General features: G+C 43.0%; 1 protein-coding gene across 1 annotated transcript in view; it reads right to left on the bottom strand.

The window, feature by feature from the left end:
* Positions 1–17,566, bottom strand: part of LOC306921294 (voltage-dependent T-type calcium channel subunit alpha-1I-like) — a gene marked incomplete at both ends in the record, with an annotated part of 148,815 nt that extends 131,249 nt beyond the window's left edge. Inside the window, 2 exons of the mRNA XM_079498403.1 lie at positions 13,965–14,098; positions 17,477–17,566. Coding sequence (XP_079354529.1) covers positions 13,965–14,098; positions 17,477–17,566 — 224 coding nt within the window. The remainder of the gene's footprint in view (positions 1–13,964; positions 14,099–17,476) is intronic.
* Positions 17,567–18,834: the final 1,268 nt, after the last annotated feature.

Genomic DNA, 18,834 nt, shown 5'->3' on the forward strand with positions numbered 1-18,834 from the left:
AGATTGCAGAGGACCTACTGTAGCCCCAACCCTATCTCTGTGACCGAGGTGGTGGTTCTATTTTCTTATAGTGTTGGTTTCCTATTGACCAAGCAGAGCAGTGAGCAAAAGTCACCCAAACAGGACTTGTAACGAAGTAGTTCTAAATTGCAGTATTGGTACTTTTACTTAAGTAAAACAATTGAGTACTTTTTCCACCACAAAGCGCTTACAATGGTTCATTCATTCATTCATACATTGGGAGGTGAAGCAGCGAACAGTCGACGCCAGCATCCTCACTTCCCACATTCACACACCAATGGTGGCAAGCTCACACCGACCGACACATTGGAGGCAATGTAGGGTTCAGTGTCTTAATTGGACGACCTGCTCTACCTCCTGAGCCACAGCCACTCATGTTCAGAAGTAGTGGATACTAGTGGATATAAAACATTGGTGGCTGGTAGGGATGTCGGGGGTTAACCGGCTAGCCGGTTAGCCGACCGTTAAGAAATATCCGGGTATGCTTATCAGCTTTACGGTTAATTTGCATAATAATAAATGCGTGTTCTGATCTTAAATCCCTTTTATTTTAGATCGTTTTTAGTAATAGTACAACATAAACAGTACAGAGACTGTAGTTGTCACTGTACAATACTTTAAAACAGTTGTCATGTTGCACACATGCCTAAAATTGCTGTTATTTGCGCCGGCCAGCTTGTCACACTCCAGGCTGCATGAACAGCAGCGCTCGGGCGCTGTTTTCTGCCCCCGCAATGTCGTTGTCCCAAAGTTCTCTGTTGTACTTCAAATGGCTAGTTGGCTACAACGGTAGCTTTGCGGTAGTCAAAACTTAAGCGAGTGACAGCGAGACGAGATTAACACAACATGTCGACCGTATCAATGCAGAGACCTACATTATTAAATCCATTAATGGCCTGGAGGGAGAACGTTTACAGCCGCCGCCGCTTCCTCCTCCTCCTCCTCCTCCCGGCTATCAAGTTAGCCATGTGCTATCGATGTTTGAGGGTTTTCTCGTCAGCGAAAAGTCAACAAACAGAACACGGTGACATGCATGCTGATCTTCCTTAATAATAAAAAAAAGGCTTAGCCCATGCGTCCAGTGGCTTTATAGATATAGGCTGCTCAGATCTGGACTGGACTTATTTATGTTTTGGACTAGAACCGGCGGACCTCTGTACTGTAGACGCGCAGATGCATGCATGCAGATGCGATGCGTTGTTTATTGATGATTAAGCCTACAACAATTTATTTATATTGTTAAATGTTGCTTTTTTTGTTTGTCTTTTTAAAAGGAGCATAAATAAATGTATACCATTTCGTCTACCAACTTTAATTATGTAGCCTATACATGCATATTACATTTGGGGTAGCCAAAAAAAGAAAAAGAAAAAATCAACCAATTATCCGTTAATGACCCGGTTAATCCGGTCGGCTAACCGGATGGGAAATTATCCGTTACCGACATCCCTAGTGGCTGGGTATGGAGGGGCTTTAAGGCAGCAACTGCTTTGTATGTAATGGTGAGGAAATAGGGGTGTTGAGGGTGATATGGTGGTACAATGGGTGGGCTTTCAGGTAGGAAGGCGACAGAAAAATGGAGGTGGTGGCTGTCGGTATATGGGGTGGGGGGGTGTATCGGGTGGGGGTGTATGGAGGGGGGGATGGAGGGTGGGGTAGGGGTTATGGGGTCAATGGGTATGGTGCTTGGCTTCAACTCAACTGGTCTGTTTGGGTTGGATTGTAATTTTCAGGCCAGTTGAAAACTCTAAAGCAGTGGTTCTCAAACATTTTCATGTCAAGGACCCCCAAATTGACATACATTCTGCAGACCCCCATCTGAAAATATGTTTTGCTAGGGAAATGTTTTGAAGATTTATCAAAATGTTTCGAAAATAGCCGATCTACAAGCTCAAAATTGGCAGTATTGGGACGCGTTGTGAGCTTGTACATTGGCTATTTTCAAAGTATAAAATGGGATTAAAGTGGTAAAATGTTCCATATTTTGCTGTGGACTGCCTGGAACTTCCTCAAGGATCCCTTGAGGTCCTATAGGCTCAGACCAAACTTTGAGCTACTCACCAATACAAAGACGGGTTGTGTCATTACAAAGCCTACTTTCCTTAGTGGATGCACTCTGAGCCCTCCACCACATGTATAAAAGAAAATTGGCCAGAAAGGGATTTTTTTTCACCATAGGGAAAAATAGACAAAATAGACATAGACAAATATATGTCTATGGGGGTTTCGTATTTTTCGTCCGGTGGAAAGAAAATCCCTTTCTGGCCAAAAAGTACATTTTATACGTGTGGTTGGGGGCTAAGAGTGCGTCCACTAAGGAAAGTAGGCTTTGTAATAACACAACCCGTTATTGGTGAGTAGCTAAAACGTTCTTTATATTTTCGCTACAGAGGAGAAGCTGGTCTGCATTTCATGCGAGGGCAGGAAGCCAAGAGTCCAAATGCAATGGCAGCAATCACATTAGGGCTATGGACACGAGCTAAGTTTCAGCTGTTAGTAGACAGAAAACTAGGACTGGAACCAGTTAGTGTCCATTGTCACCATTCCACACAGAAAACATATTTGGTGTTAGTTTAGCTCGAAAGAGTGTAGCCTACAAATGGAACCAAATGGATCGTTCCATTTGTACACTCTTTGGAGTTAAATTAACACTAAACATTTTACTGTGCAGCCACTATTTCTATCATTCAAAGAGAGAAGGTGAGGACCATTATATAGTGATTTCTGATAAGGAAGCTCCTTGCAGCTGCACAAGGACAGAGATAAAACACTTGCACAACAAAGGTCACATGCACGCATACTTTACACAGAGCGCATTCAAACAAACGTAGCAAGCATTAAAAGTCTTGGTTCGACATAGCCTCAAACATAAACATGTAAACGCGCGCACACACGCAGATACCTAAAGTATGTGTACAGGGATTATCATAACAAAAAAAGAAATCATCCACTGTCTATCCAGCAGTTCAAGTCCATCTATGTTTACTGACAGCAATCTCTAGCTGTTGATTTAGGATTTTAGGTAGATGGCCTCGGAAAAGATCCCACCCAATTCCACAGACATTATGCAGATCTATGAGATAAACTAATATGGCAATTACCAGGCCAGACAAAATGTCCCTCAAGAGATGATAGCATCAATTATTTAAATGAGATGAATAGATCCAATATATGTTGACTCAAAAGCTGTTTCCAAAGCAGAAAAGAGGGGCATAAAGCACTGTGTGCATGCTGCGTGTACAGTGCAAGCTCCAGTGCCTGTGCACATATCCCAATTAATGAGTCAATGTGCATGTGTGCATATGCAAGTGTGTGTGTGTGTGTGTGTGTGTGTGTGTGTGTGTCTGTGTCTGTGTGTGTGTGTGTGTGTGTGTGTGTGTGTGTGTGTGTGTGTGTGTGTGTGTGTGTGTGTGTGTGTGTGTGTGTGTGCACCAGCTGTGTGTACACCAGCTGTCTAGCTCTGGTGAAAGTATTCTCTCTCCGCATACATGCCTCTGGGCCCATCTTTTCATGTTAGCCCCTACAAGAATCACATCTAACTCTCTGGCTCAACAACATGTCACAGGTAATTAAACCTCACAGCAGGGTGAACGGTCAGGCACAGACACACAGATACAGCACTGCAGCACAATCACCTGTGTGTCGCAGCCGCAGGGCTGGTTAGACAGCACTTTAGCTGATTCTCACATCGACATACTGCTGTACTGTCTGTAAGTCTCACTATAGAGCCAGTGAGTGGATCAGAAAATGCAATGCTGTAAATACCTGCCCACCAAGCACAAAGTATTTGGTTTTGGTTGGACAATCTCTTTGCACCTTTTTAGTATTCTATCTAACTACTCCCAAAAAGTTCAAAAAAATGACTTTGGTCAATTATAAAATACAATACCAAAGCAATTGGTATTATTAAAGGGGAGAATCCTGGCCTGGCCCGTGGCTCAGCGGTCCAGGCACCTTGGCTGGTAGCCCAAGTCTGGCAGCGGGGTTCGACTCCTGTCGACGCCTTTACTGCATGTCACGCCCCCATTGCTCTCCCCCATTTGAGCCTACTATCTGTAAAGGCAAAAGCCACAAAAAACATTTTAAAAAAGGGGAGAACCCCTTTAATAATACCAATTGTATAAATTGTTTTTTTATCGTTGCTTACTAGTCACCTTTACAACAAGGTACAGCATTCGTGGAATGAGCAACGCAGCTAAACGTGTGGGTACTTATAGCGCCCCCCAAAAAATTGCCATTGGCATTCACCCTTGTTTTGAGTTGCTTAGTAGATTGGATGATTGCACAGTAATAAGTGTTAGGGAACTAGTAGCGTGTGGAAAATCCATATTCATGTACTGTACATGTACACTACAGCCACATACTGACCGCCAATGTAGCCCCATCTTGCTGTGGGATGGCATCCCATTCCTCAATCAGAATTTGCTGCAAGTCAGCCAAGTCCTGTGCTTCAACCTTAACACCATCGCAATATCCTTCACGTCCTTCACTCAAGGACCACCTGCTTCCGCACTTCTAACACCAATGCCGCGATTCATGCACCAAGCTCCGGTACCATGGGATAGTATAGCGGTAGGGGAGTCCCCAGTGTGGTGAGTCTAGCGACCCTGAACATACATGGCCGCTCTGCCAATCAAGCTCAGCTTTTTCTGCGTTGCTGGTTGTGAGCTGGGGTGAATGTTATAATGTTTCACCCAAATAAACAAAAATGCAGCTGTTGTAGGGCAGTACCAGTAATCTTTTTTTCTCCTTTTTTTTGACCATGCCAATTGAAAACCTGTCATGGTTTCTAAACAAATTAGAAAGTGTTGCAGCTAATGGCAGAGACTATCTGGCTTCGACTGCAATCAGGAACATCATTTTGCAAACATGATAACAAATGTACGGGACAACCACAATTGCTTCTATATCATTTGGATTATGTCCCATTGTCAGTTGAGGAGTAGGAAATTCAGTGGTAAATACAGTTACACATCTGTTCAGAGACAGCTGGTAATGAATAACAAAGCATGAACTTCTCCCAAGTTTGCATTTACAGTGAGTGCACCACCAACTCAGCCATCTGACACAAGAGTACTTATTACAGTTTTTCACGATTGTTAACACACAAAAATCGAAAACTTTGCACAATTTGCACAACCTTCACTTCATGTACCTAATCGCTCGACACAATTTGCACTACATCACACTCCCTTATCTGCATTAGACTCTGACTTTCCTTCTTTACACTCTGATGTCAATTACACATTACCTTGTTGTCCAAACACTACACACAATGTTCAGTTGTTGCACACACTTCTCACATAACATTTCAAAGCATCAACCTACAACACACAAATAGTCAAATCTCTAAACATTCAGATTTGGTGAGCAATTTGTAATCAGGACTGCAGCATAAAAGGGACTTAAGAGCCTCTGTTTTGTTGGGTGAACAATGGAGAACCTTGAAGAGATCAACAACCAGAGAAGGAGAGGGGTAAGAGTGAGAGGAGGACGAGGAGGAGGTAAAGGAGTAGGTGGACAGAGAGAAGGAGGAGGAGGGAGAGAAGGACAATGAGGAGGAGGAGGGAGAGGAAGAGGATGAAGAGAAGGAGGAAGAGGAAGAGGAGAAAGAACAAGGAGAACGGTCATATCTAATGAGATTCAGGCAACTGTGGTTGACCATGTGCTCAATCATGGTTTGACCATGAGCCAGAGGGTCCAACCCAATCTCAGCCACTACACAGTTGTTGGCATCATTAGAAAATTTTTCTGTTCTATTCCTTCCACCTTATTCTCCTTTCCTGAATCCTATTGAGGAGTTCCTTTCAGCTTGGAGGTAGAAGGTACTGTATATGAACGGAACCCACAGAGCCGGCTTTGAGCAGGCTGGTTTATAGTTAAAAAAAAACATTTTTTTGGCTGCAAATGTGTGTGCTGTTTTAGGTTTGACTATGAAAAAGTAGGCCTACACGGAGTTATTTTACAAAAGGAGCAATAGCTCATTCTCCAGAGTCATTGTCATTCATGTGTGTTCCATTTCTATGATTGTGTTTTCAATGTTTCACTTCATTGTGCTGTAAATGCTTGGTAGTGTGTAGCCAATGCTTAGTTGTGTGTACTCAATGAATGGTATGTGTGTGTCATTTGAAAATATGGCTGTGTACCAAATGAAAACACGAGTTCCATTTTGGGAACAGTTAAGAGATTTGATGGCAAAGAGTCATCATGGAAAAGGAGAGTCAGGGTTTAGCATTTTGTGTGTGAGGTTTTCAGATTTGTGTGTGCAGTTTTGAGAATGCCGTTAGGTTGTGAAAAACGTGTGTTAACAATCGTGAAAAACTGTAAATACTCATCACTGATCACATTGTTCATTATCTGAAACTGCAGCATATGCAGTTCTGTACCTCAACCATATACTATTGAACATGAACACTTTCAACCTAGACTCCCTATTTTGCACTGTGATCTATTCTACACACACAATGCATTATGATGGGAAGTGTTGTGAGGCTACAAATTTCTCACATAGCAGAAACTGTGTGTGTTCAAAAATAACTAGTACAAACAAGGAAATGGATCAATTCCCTGACCACCACCACGGAGGTTGTGGGTTCGAATCCACTGTGGTGCAACCGGGAGGGTAATAAATGTTCGAGGGAGGGTAATAAATGTACGTAATGCACGTAATCCCACGGACTGGGGCGGCACATATCGGCGGGGAGTGTTGGGCGGGAGGAGTGGGACGAAGTCTCTAGTCCTCCTGGTGGGGGCTCCTCACTGGCAGGTGAGCCCATAGAATACAACAGCAGTGACAACTGACAATACAAAAAAAAGGGGGTACAAAATAATTGGCTATAAATAAATAAAGGAAATGGATTAATTATGGTTTCCCATCTGCTCTCCGGAAACACCAACAGATACATAGCCAGCCACACAGAGACATGCAGATTGAATGAACAGCCCACATAAGATGTTAATTTCCTTTGGGTCCATTTGTACACTCTTATTGTTAAATTACTGTGTGAAAGAAGTGGAAAATAAGCCACATAAACGCATGGTGTACACACGTGGATGAATACAAACATGAGGACAAGCAAGATGTTTACACAAGCAAACATGCATGCAGACACCCACAGACACAATAAAGTAAAAACATTTCTCGCTCTAGCTCAAGGCTTACCAGACATAAAGCCAGGCTCAAGAAGCTATTAATGAAGTCCACAAAAAAAACAGAAGAGGCTCGCACACTGACAAAAAAGAAAAGAAAAGGGCTCTACGATGCAAAAATATGTCATTTTGTCAGGTGAAACCTGAATAATGAAAGCTCATCAAATGTAGACGACCTAGTCATCATAGTAGTGACCTCCTCGTGATTGGTTGCCCATCATAGTAGCAACATTCTGATTGGCTGCCTCTGGCCAATGAGACAGCAAGCAACGCCAAATATTCCTGCCAGGCACGCAGGCTGCAGTGCAAAGCAAAGCAGCAGAGCAGATCACACTCACGAGGAAGAGCTCACCCAGAGTCCCCGACACGGCGCATACTACAGTTATTTGACACGTTTGCAATGTTCAAACATCACTCGATATAACTTCAAACTAAACTCGGGTGAAACAGCGGAGCGCAGCCAAGGTGGGGGGTGCGTGGCAGACAGACAGCTCACAGCTAATGTTATGAGCTAACTGCAGCAGCAGCAAAGCCACAACAAAACACAATGATTGAACCACGAACAGAACGTCGGAAACGAACGCCGCAAGGTTCTGACACAGAAACGTACACGTTACGGGGGGGAGGAAAAAAGAACACAACGGAGACATCGCTTCTTTCACCTGACAAATATTACTATTTAATCATTTCAAAAAAGGGTGGCAGGTGCAAAAGTGAAGAGAGGGGTTTCGGTCCTCACTCAGACCAATCAGCACTCAGATACACACACGGTTTGCACATAATCCTCTTCTGTCTATCAGTGTGTGTAATGTAGCAGGTGACAGGCAGTGGTAGAACACATCAATCAGCCGTCACATTCACACCCTTTGAGGCAGCTATCATCCAGGCTCCGCTAATTAAATGAGAAAGCCCACTCTCAGTATTATATGAACAGACACACTCTGTCAGCCCTTCAAACCTACAGCATCTGTCTCTCTCTCTCTCTCTCTGTCTCTCTCTCTCTCTCTCTCTCTCTCCCCACACACACACACACACACACACACACACACACACACACACACACACACACACACACACACACACACACACACACACACACACACACACAGCTGCTAAAAGGGTGTGGGTGACGTGCGATTTTGCGACTCTGGGCGTAATTGGTTTAAATTGTCTGTACTTTCTCCTATCTATCTATACAACAACTGGCTTCAAGGTAGACTCTGACAACCAAGAAAATAATATTGTTCAGAAGGATTTCACACGTTCCGATAGTATATCAATAATATGCAGTAATTTAGAGGAAGAGACTGCTGCACTTGTTAATCAATATAACAATGCTACTGTATCTATCTATAGCCAATTAGGCTGCCACCTCTCATGCTGCGTCCACACGGGCAGATGCATATCATATACAGTCTACAATTCATTTTCAATGGAAGCCAGCGACATGAAGATACAAAGACACATCCAACGTCTGTAGCTGCTGCAAAAGCTACAAAGAAGTTGAGCTAGTTTCAACTTCAGCTACAAAGCAAAGCTACAAATATGCTGTGTAGCTTTGCATATTAGCCTCTTCAGAACCGCTCCAGATGACAGAGAGGATTACGAGAGGAGATACACGGACGTGCAGCAAGACACACAATGCCCTTTTCCACCAGTTGGTTCCCAATGGGAACCGGTTCAGTTCTTTTTGGTTCTTAGTCCATGAGCCATGCTCCAAAATGGGAACGTTAATTATGAATTCAGTGTGCAAAACTATACCTATATTAGATTGTTAACACCATGAAACTTCCTCAGTTGATTACTTACACGAAGACAATGATTTATTGTATTACAATTTTTAAATATGCAAATGAGGCATTATAGAGGGTATGCACATGACATCATCGTACCTGGAAGTTATGCGGGAACGCCCACTGAGTGGCAAAAAACTACTTTCTGGCCTTGACAGCCCATTCATCCAAACAGAAAAGTCCTGTCTGATTGCATTAAACAATGTTAAACTCACCAACATTGCAGCTGTACGAAAAGCTTGAATTATCCTCTTTCTATCTGCAAATTTTTTGTTTCATAAAGATCCGTCAAGAAATGCCCTGCATTTGATTCTTTTTCTAAGTGTCAGAGTTTGGAAGTGCTTGTTTTCAATAACACAACATTTTGCTGTCTCCTGCATTATGTGACATTTAGAAACAGGTGGTATGCAGGACGGTTGAGTGATTTCCAACGAGCGCTTCCAAACTCCAACACTCCATGCTGCTCAATGTTTTGCCACTCAGTCTAGATGAGGGGGGCATGTCCTGATGGGAAAATCATGCATGTGCATACTCTCTATATAGGAAAATATGCAAAAAATAGAAAATATGAAAAAGCTACTATACTGTGGAAGGGTTATCGTATTAATTTACTTATATTTATCTTATAAACAATGTAGTATAGGTATCGTTTTGCCCACTCAATTCATAATTAACGTTCCAATTTTGGAGCTCTGGCTCATAAAGAAGCCAAAAAGAACTGAACCAAAAGAAACCAAAAAGAACTGAACCGGTTCCCATTGGGAACTAACCGGTGGAAAAGGGGTCACACAGTCACACACGCACACACAGTCCCGCACATGGTGTAACCCTATACACAGGGGTGTGTGCCTTTAACTGGTTAGTGGGCTGAGCGTGCCGGCGATGAGTAATGGGATTGTTCTTGTGTTTACTTTGAGTTCTGGTGTAGAGGGAAGCGGTCACACTAAAACAGAGGAAGTTATATTTCTGTTACTACGGATGATGCAGAAGCTTACCCTGGCTGTTGTTCACGTTGTTTTATGGAATCTATTTTTGTTTCATTTAGCTTAGAAGAAAGCATAAGGATTACTCTGCGGAGGAAGAGGAAGGTGGTTACACGCACACGCACCCACGCACACGCACCCACACACACACACACACACACACACACACACACACACACACACACACACACACACACACACACACACACACACACACACACGTCATAAGGTCATGGCAAAATGGATACCACTGCACACAACAAATGTCCCAAGAGTGGAAAACACAACAATATAATGGCATATAATGCCGCGACTGGTGCTTCCCTCTGGTAACTCTCCCTCTCTCTCTCCTCGTCTAGCTCCCTGAGGCAGGGCTAGCGTAGCGCACTGATGCATTAGGATCAGTGTCATTCACTGGGAGGCGACTGTTATTAGCGTGACGACGTGGCTGGGTGCTGCGCTGGCACATACAGTATGTGTACATAATCACTGTGGCACCTATTAGAGGCAGCTACAGTATGCTGCTGTGGTATAGCCTACTGACTGCTTATTATTTGACACATATTGGCGCTACTACTACTATAGCTGTCTGGGGTGTCAGTATCAGTGGAAGTGAAAGAGGTGTATGACCTCGTCATACTGTACACCTCATAGTAATGTGTGATCATGTGATGGAAGAAGTACTCGCATGTTTTACTTAAGTAAAAGTAGTAGAAGACGAGTATTCTCAAAATGTAGGCTACATGAGTACAAAAGTATTCACATCAAAATATACTTAAAGAACCAAACAGTAAAAGTACTCATTGTGAAGAATGTCCCATTTAAAAATGCATAAAAGATATTTTGAAAATAGACGATCTATAAGCTTGCAATGCGTCGCATCGTGATGCACTGTGAGCTTGTAGATCTGCTATTTTCAAATGGCCGAAATATAGGGCTGAAGCGGTTATTGTGTTTTGTAATAATAATCAAAATCTACAAAGTAACTAGTAGGCTAACTAAAGTTTTCATATAATTGAACTGTAGTAAAAGTATTGCAATTGTTAAATACTGAAGAAAGTAAAATATAATACCTCAAAAGTGTACACCCACTCACTGTCTTTCCATTTAGGCTTATAAGGGCAGTCATGATTCGTTTTTGGATCTACTTCCTGACATTAGATACTGTACGTGATCTAATAACGCAATCTGAAAATGCACGAGCAAACACAAAGACACACACATACCCCAAACACACAACCACAGGATCTACAGCTGCCCACACATGATGTGACTCATCATTTAACTCCAAAGCGCTCTGAACAACACTCTGTACAGTGTGAGTCCCTGCTGGCTGCCAAAGAAGCAAACTCTGCATAGGGGCAGCGCTCCAGTACTCGATCTAAGCTCCGGCTCATCCACAGTTTATGTTGGCAGCACATTTGTGTGCTGGGGTTTCGCATGCAGAGACAGAGAACAACCGCAGTGGATGTCTATCAGCGGCTGTTTATGTTTGATGATGATCGATAGATCAGAGTCAGACTTATGTCAGAAACAAAACAAAAACAAGTGGAAAAAGCAAGCCTACTGTCTACTAGAGTTGCAGATATAGCATAATGCAAACACCAACAACTCCAATTTCCGCAACAGACTATATGAACTGGAAAGTTCATGGTTGTCAGAGTCTACCTTGAAGCCAGTTGTTGTATAGATAGATAGGGCAAAGTACAGACAATTTAAACCAATTACACCCAGAGTCTCAGGCAAAATCGCCTGAGATGTGTGTGTGTGTGTGTGTGTGTGTGTGTGTGTGTGTGTGTGTGTGTGTGTGTGTGTGTGTGTGTGTCTGTGTGCGTGCATGCGTGCGTGCGTGCGTGCGTGCGTGCGTGCGTGCGTGCGTGCGTGCGTGCGTGCGTGCGTGCGTGCGTGCGTGTGTTCTTATTGTCTGCTATGAGATGGAGGTCAGTATGAAAATAATTCAAGAGCTTGCATAGACACATGCACCCAGGCAGACCGAATATTGTATGCAGGGCAGGCCAGGTAACAAAATGAACAGTTCCATCATTCAGATTGATGGTCTGTTAAACGGAGGAGGTGACGATGAAACAGTAGAATGCTCATTCACCACTATATGCTATACAGTTGGAGGCCATCGATATTGTCCTTTTCTTTTTGCTGAGGTTTGCGTGATCTGCGCAAAAGGACAGTTAACCCATTCTGGGCGGGAACCCCTTTTGGTGTTTTAAACATTATGTTATAATTTAGCTATTGAAAAATAGCAGATCTACAAGCTCATAGCGCGCCACCGAGTGGCGCGCTACGAGCTTGTAGGTCTGCTATTTTTGAAAAATCGTGAAAATATTTATTTCAGAAAAGGATTTTTAAAAATGTTGAGGTCAGGCCTAAATGGGTCAAATGACAATATCGGTGGCACCCAACTGTAAGTAGGAAAAGCTTTCCAGCTTGGCTCTCACCGTTCGTGATATACAGACCTAGTGATTCCTTTGCCAGATCTAGGCAACAATGTAGCGCTAACATCATCACTGCCCTTATAGCCTACTTTAATGAATCAGCTTGAATCTGCTTCCGCACAGACTGGTGGGTTCGTTAGCTGCCATTCACATTCAACAGAGTGAACAGTGAAGTAGGGCTTTCGTCGGGAAACTTCTCTATACTGTATACTAGGTGACAAGGTTCAAGACTTGAAGCAATACTAACCTGACAAATTAAATAACATACAAATAAATGGCAATATAGACACCTATTTTAAAGTTAACCATGTAACACAGTATGTATTGCACTATGATCTAACAGTTGTTATGGTTAATGCTTGTGTTTGTTTGTTTTTTACATTAAGGGTGTAGTTAACCCTTATTTTCTATTGATTTCACAACCCATTGTAGCCATTTCTTGGGTGAACGACTCCTTTAAGGATAATACCTTCCTGCACCTGTAAAGAGCTTTCTCCTCATACTACAGTGATAAGACAGAGTTCTGCATATATCTAAGTATGAAGTGTTTCACTTTATTTTAAGGTTTCGGTCTATCAGACCTTCATCTGCCCATACATGATTCAATAATGGTCCATAATGGGTCCATACTCCATAATTGAATGTATCTATACCGGAGCATTTAGCATCCATTCAGATAAAATGGTAATTGGCAAAATGTGGCTAAATTCCAGTTCCAGTCAGCTTCAGTCAACAAACACTTCAAATCATTCCCAATACCTCACGGCTGCACTTGCTACAGTAACAGACATAAGTTGGCAGTTTTCCATGGACATGGCTCAAAGCCACAGTTTGTGTGTAGCTCTGTTTGAAGAGGATTTCAAAGGAAAACAAATTCTTCAAAAAGAAAGACTGTTAAAAATAAAGCATTAGATGCCAAAAGGCACAAGAGAGACTGAATATATGAGAAACAAACATAAGTCCTATTGGGACAGGGACTATAGAAAATACATTTCTCCAGTGCAAGCCATCGTAATACTGTCTACATTTCAAAGCTGCGTTAGTGTCGAGTTACTGCACTGCTGCACTTGTATATAAAATAATACACACATTGTCAGCTAAGGCTATGTTGCAACTTTGAGAAAGCCTAATATAATTTGAGTGCTCAATTTCAAAAGACATCTTAACTGCCACTACTGAAGGTTCACCATCTAAACTCTCTAAAATAATTATGGATCCATTGTGCAAGAAGCTGACATTTTCATTACTTCAACATCAACACTCAAGTATACTTTGAACCACTTAACCACAAAAAGAAATCTAAATTATTTGGAAAAAGGCAGAGCTACAAGTTGCATTGTGAGCTTGTAGATCTGCCAATTTCAAATAAATCTTCAAAATATTTGGAATTTTCCTAAATGGCGCATGCCCATGCAAGATTGGGTTATGGTGGTAAAGGGTGGGCATCACTTTTTTCCCCTCAGATATATGATTTCCAAATATTTCACATTCCTGGACATGAGTGAGAACCGAGTTCTGACCGTGGCAGAGGAGAGATACAGTAGGAAGGTAGCAAAGGAGGTGCTCACCCCGCCATGACTATGAAGAAATCTAGACGATTCCACGTGTCACCAAGGTAACAGCGGCTGCCAAAGATTCCCAGAGCCACCATCTTCACCACCATCTCCAGAGCAAAGAAGATGTAGATGAATGCATCGAAGCCCTACAGGAGGAAGCCACAGAGAGACAGAGAAAAAGAGAGAGAACAAGTGAGGCCAAGGCAACAACAGGGCGAGAAGAAGATTTTCAATTTAGATTTCTGCTGATTTTTCAATTTCTGTTGAATGCTATTGATGTTTACACTAATCCACTTAAAGGCTACCGTTTGTCTTGTGTAATTATTGCTATTGTTGCAAGGCTGGCTCTGCCAATGCGAGACAACGTGTTATGCCAGTAAAGCACTCGGAATTCGAAGCACACCGAATGAAAGTGAGAGGAGGGGACAAGGCGAGAGGCAGAACCGACGGTAGATAAATGCTAGTATTAGCAATATTGAAAAAGTCTGCTGGAGGGTCAAACTACAAAGTGAAGTCTCTCACCCTCTCTCTCTCTCTCTCTCTCTCTTCAAGTTTCTCAATCATTCTCTTTTTGTCCCTCGACTTTCTATAATTCTGTCACTCATCCACTTTCTTTCTTTCTTTCTTTCTCTTTCTTTCTTTCTTTCTTCATAAAGTTCCTCTTTTATTATTCCCTCTAACCTTCTATGTCATCTTCTCCCACTAAGCAGCACCCCCCACCTTTACTTGAGTAGTTTGTTCATAACAGGTGGCTAATGATTTGAAAGTAATTTGTTTGAACAGTAATCACAGTTAAGCTGGGAATCGACTCTTCCCAGCTTTAATTAAATAATAAAATCAAAATAAATCAAAGTGTGTGCTGCTGTGAGCAAAATGCCTCCATTAGCTCTTTGGCATATATGGAGGATTATATCGTGGGAGCCGTTGCGCTCCGCGTTGCCTGTAATTTGATTTTCAAAGGGAAATACTCCAGGCAACACCATCTGAAATTGAACCGATGACATTGTGAGGCTGTTTACTCACTGGTCCGTTGCCAGTAAATTGTTATGTGCAGCTATGGGCATGTGGAGTGACTGCTAATGTGGGAAATAGACAGAGTTGCAAACTTTGACCTTTACAAATTGTCGTGAAAGTTCAACAACCAGTAAATATTATGAAAAAGATTCCTCCTCTGACATTTCTGCAATGCCTGTTCTCAACCCTCACCCCGCCTCTTTTTCTTTCTAAATGTCTCTACTCTTCTCTGCCCATCATTTTCTCTCTCTTTCACCTGTGGGGGTGGAATATTCAATCCTGAAGTTGTCTCAAGGGCCTTTTTTTAAACACACATGAGAGGGTGAGAGAGAGAGAGAGAGAGAGAGAGAGAGAGAGAGACATGATATAAACACAAAAAGAACGACATATTAACAGTGAAACAGATTCATTCTCAGTCAGATGTTATGTATGTAGAGAATGCAACGCTGACGAAGGCTATACGCCGAAACGCGTACGTTGTGCTGACTGCTCTGCAATATGCCAATTAGAAAAGAATAAATTAATGCCTTAAACTAATGGACAGTTCCGTGAGTGCTGGTATTCTCTTCTTAGAGATTTCTTGAAATGTATGTAGATACTATAGAAGGCCTTGACCAGTTGTCTGTCTGTCCGTCCGTCTACAGCTGTAACTACACCTGACTGTTAATTAAACTCAAATGGAACCACATGGACACAGATGTTACTGTGTACAAGGCATATTCAATCACTCCATCACACCCTGGAAACTGGATTTGCTTTTTTACTGTGTAGTGTACTGTTCGATACAGCACAGTCAAATACCCTAAAGATATCTGAGGGTTTATAGATTGTGCGAGTGCTGTGCATGTAGCTATGCACTTCTGCAGTGTGCACAGCACAGCACAGGCCTGGCCACTGCATGTACAGGATAGGGCCATGGATTTTCGGACAGGAGTTGTATTGACTGTGTGGGGGGTGCTGATCTGTGCTAGATCTTTGCTGATACTGAATGACGTCTATAGATACAAGTATGTTGAACTTGAGATAAAACCCCCCACTAGGTCCTCTGGAGGACAGAATACACACCAGCCTCACCTCCCACTCCTAATCAATGCAGTGCTGTGTGTGTGTGTGTGTGTGTGTGTGTGTGTGTGTGTGTGTGTGTGTGTGTGTGTGTGTGTGTGTGTGTGTGTGTGTGTGTGTGTGTGTGTGTGTGTGTGTGTGTGTGTGTGTGTGCATGCGTTGCGTGCGCATGTGCGTGCGTGCATGTGTGTGTGCATGCGTTACGTGCGCATGTGCGTGCGTGCATGTGTCAGCAGTTCTTTGACGTGGTTGAGGTGCATTTACTGTGCAGCGCCTCTGTTTTACAAACAACCTGTTAATCCTCAGGCTCAGCGTGTTTCTTTAGAGATAATTTAGAGGTTCTACTGGTTCTTCAGCTTACTTTAGGCACCATAGGATCTACATTTCTTAACAGAAGAGCAGGGACACCAAATGCAACAACCGCAGTTTTCTACAAACAAAAAATCATGTTTTATTCTCCCTCAAATAATATAGATTGCAGCTTTAAGAAGTTAACTTTCCCTTTAAAATGTATTTGTATAGGGTGATTTGTTTTGCTATTATGTTAGTCATTTCCAAAAATGAAAGTGTTTATTGTTCAGCAATGTCAGTTGATTATGCCTGGAGTGGAGAGTTTCAATTTCAACATGTAATTGGATGGGGAATTGATGCCACTTGGGTCAAAGTGACACTAATTCCAGAGACCTGTCCTGCAGAGACAACAGAACACAGCAAACTGGTTGGGTTGGTTTCTATACTCTCCAGGACCATGGAGGGTCAGTGTTTATTATCAGTGTTGTGTAATGTGTCTGAATAGACTCCTTTATTCTGGGAAATCAACGCCTCCTTCGCACTCACACCACCAACCATCCTCAAGTAAGAGTGTGAAAGCTGCTATGTTAGGTACAGACATATAACGCACACACCCACACACACACGCACGCACAGCTTCAATAAGACTCTGCACTTTGTCAGATGGTGGGAGAAGCTGGTGAGGTGTTGTACAGGTTATAGCTATATCATTCCAACAAACATGTTGATAGTGAGTCACAGCACAGCACTGTACATAGCCTACAGGGGTAGAACATGGTAGTGTCAGGTATGGTAGTGTCAAGTAGTCAGGAACATGCAGCTTGTGAGAGAGAGGGTGAGTGGAACAGAGAGAAGAGGAGGGAAGGTGAGATAGCGGGACAAGTACTGTACAAATATGCTGCCTTCCCGACAGTGAGCACTGTGTTTTCAACAACATCTTTCCAACGGGGTGTGTGTGTGTGGGTGTGTGGGTGTGTGGGTGTGTGCGTATGTGCGCGCGTGCGTGCGTGCGTGTGTGCGTGCGTGCGTGCGTACGTGCGTGCGTGCGTGCGTGCGTGCGTGCGTGCGTGCGTGCGTGCGTGCGTGCGTGCGTGCGTGCGTGCATGCGTGCGTGCGTGCATGCGTGCGTGCATGTGTGCGTGCGCATGCATGCCTACCTGCAGGATCTGGCAGCGGTCTGAGGAGCAGTCAATGTTCTCGCAGGGCTGGTACATCCCCAGGGTTACGCAGTTCAACAGGATCACCATTATACTGACTCGTTCGAACCACGTAAACACAGCAAGTGTTAAGGAGAACAGAACACAGGCAGAAGTACCTTGTGAAGTACGTTGTGATACTCCAAAACAAAGTGATCGTGATAAACATCATCAGTAGGCATAAACATGCCGTTATCTTCGCTGTAACATATTCTACATGTTTATTATGCCTCCGCCGGTGGCATTATTACATACCATCGCCGTCAAGGTGGAAATCAAAATGGTTGCATTTTCATGAACTGGGAAAAAATAATCTGATCCAGATCTACAGTATTATTTAGTCACAACATCTTGTTAATACTTTTCATTGGTTCAATTATATAAAACCTGAAGAATATCTATGACATTGTCTATCTATGACATTAACATAGTACAGTCCTGTTCTTTCATCTATAAATGCACTTACTGTACCTTCCAAATATGCTTCCTACACCTTTCAAAGAATATTTTAAGACCAACTCTCAAGTAATAATACTAGACAATCTGACAATATTCATCCTCCCTTGAGCCGTACCACTCTTAGCCAGTTCTCCATTAAAGTCAGAGGTTCTTTACTCTGGAATTCACACATAGCCTACTTATTGCCAACTCCTCAACTTCACTCTGTAACTTTAAACATAGATTGAGGGCCAGCCTCTTGAAGCAACCCTCTCCACTTGATTCTAATGTACTGTAGCTTTATTGTGCATACTCAGACAGACAGACATGCATGTACACTTAGGCACACTCAGGCTTGCACGCCCGTGCACGCACGCACGCACGCACGCACGCACATACACACACACACACACACACGCACACACACGCGCCTAATACCTCAAAATTGCAAATGTAAATGTACTTAGTTACTTTGCATCACTGACAAAAATGATGAACTGATAAATTAAGCAGGTTTGTAATAGAACCGGACAAAAACTCCATATTGGGCAAAAAACACAGACAGAGATTTGTGGAATGTGTACGTCTGTACGTCTGTACTCCACGTAACTCGAGACCCACGGACCCACGGTTGTCCAGAACCGCCCCAAAAAGGCCTCTGCCCGGACTCTGGACAGGGCCCCTGCCCAGTGTCCATATATGGAGCTGGCCTGTTCTGACATCATTCTGACATCGGCATATAGACTCCATATTTGGGCATGCCTGACAAAGGCACAAAAGGGTGGAGCATGCACTGACCTCACAACACTCCATATTTGGGCATGCCTGACACAGAACTCCATAAGTTGGCCTGTTCTGAGTTCTGACATGCCAACACTCCA

The sequence above is a fragment of the Electrona antarctica genome, assembly GCF_951216825.1.
Source record: "Electrona antarctica genome assembly, chromosome: 4".
Taxonomy (NCBI): domain Eukaryota; kingdom Metazoa; phylum Chordata; class Actinopteri; order Myctophiformes; family Myctophidae; genus Electrona; species Electrona antarctica.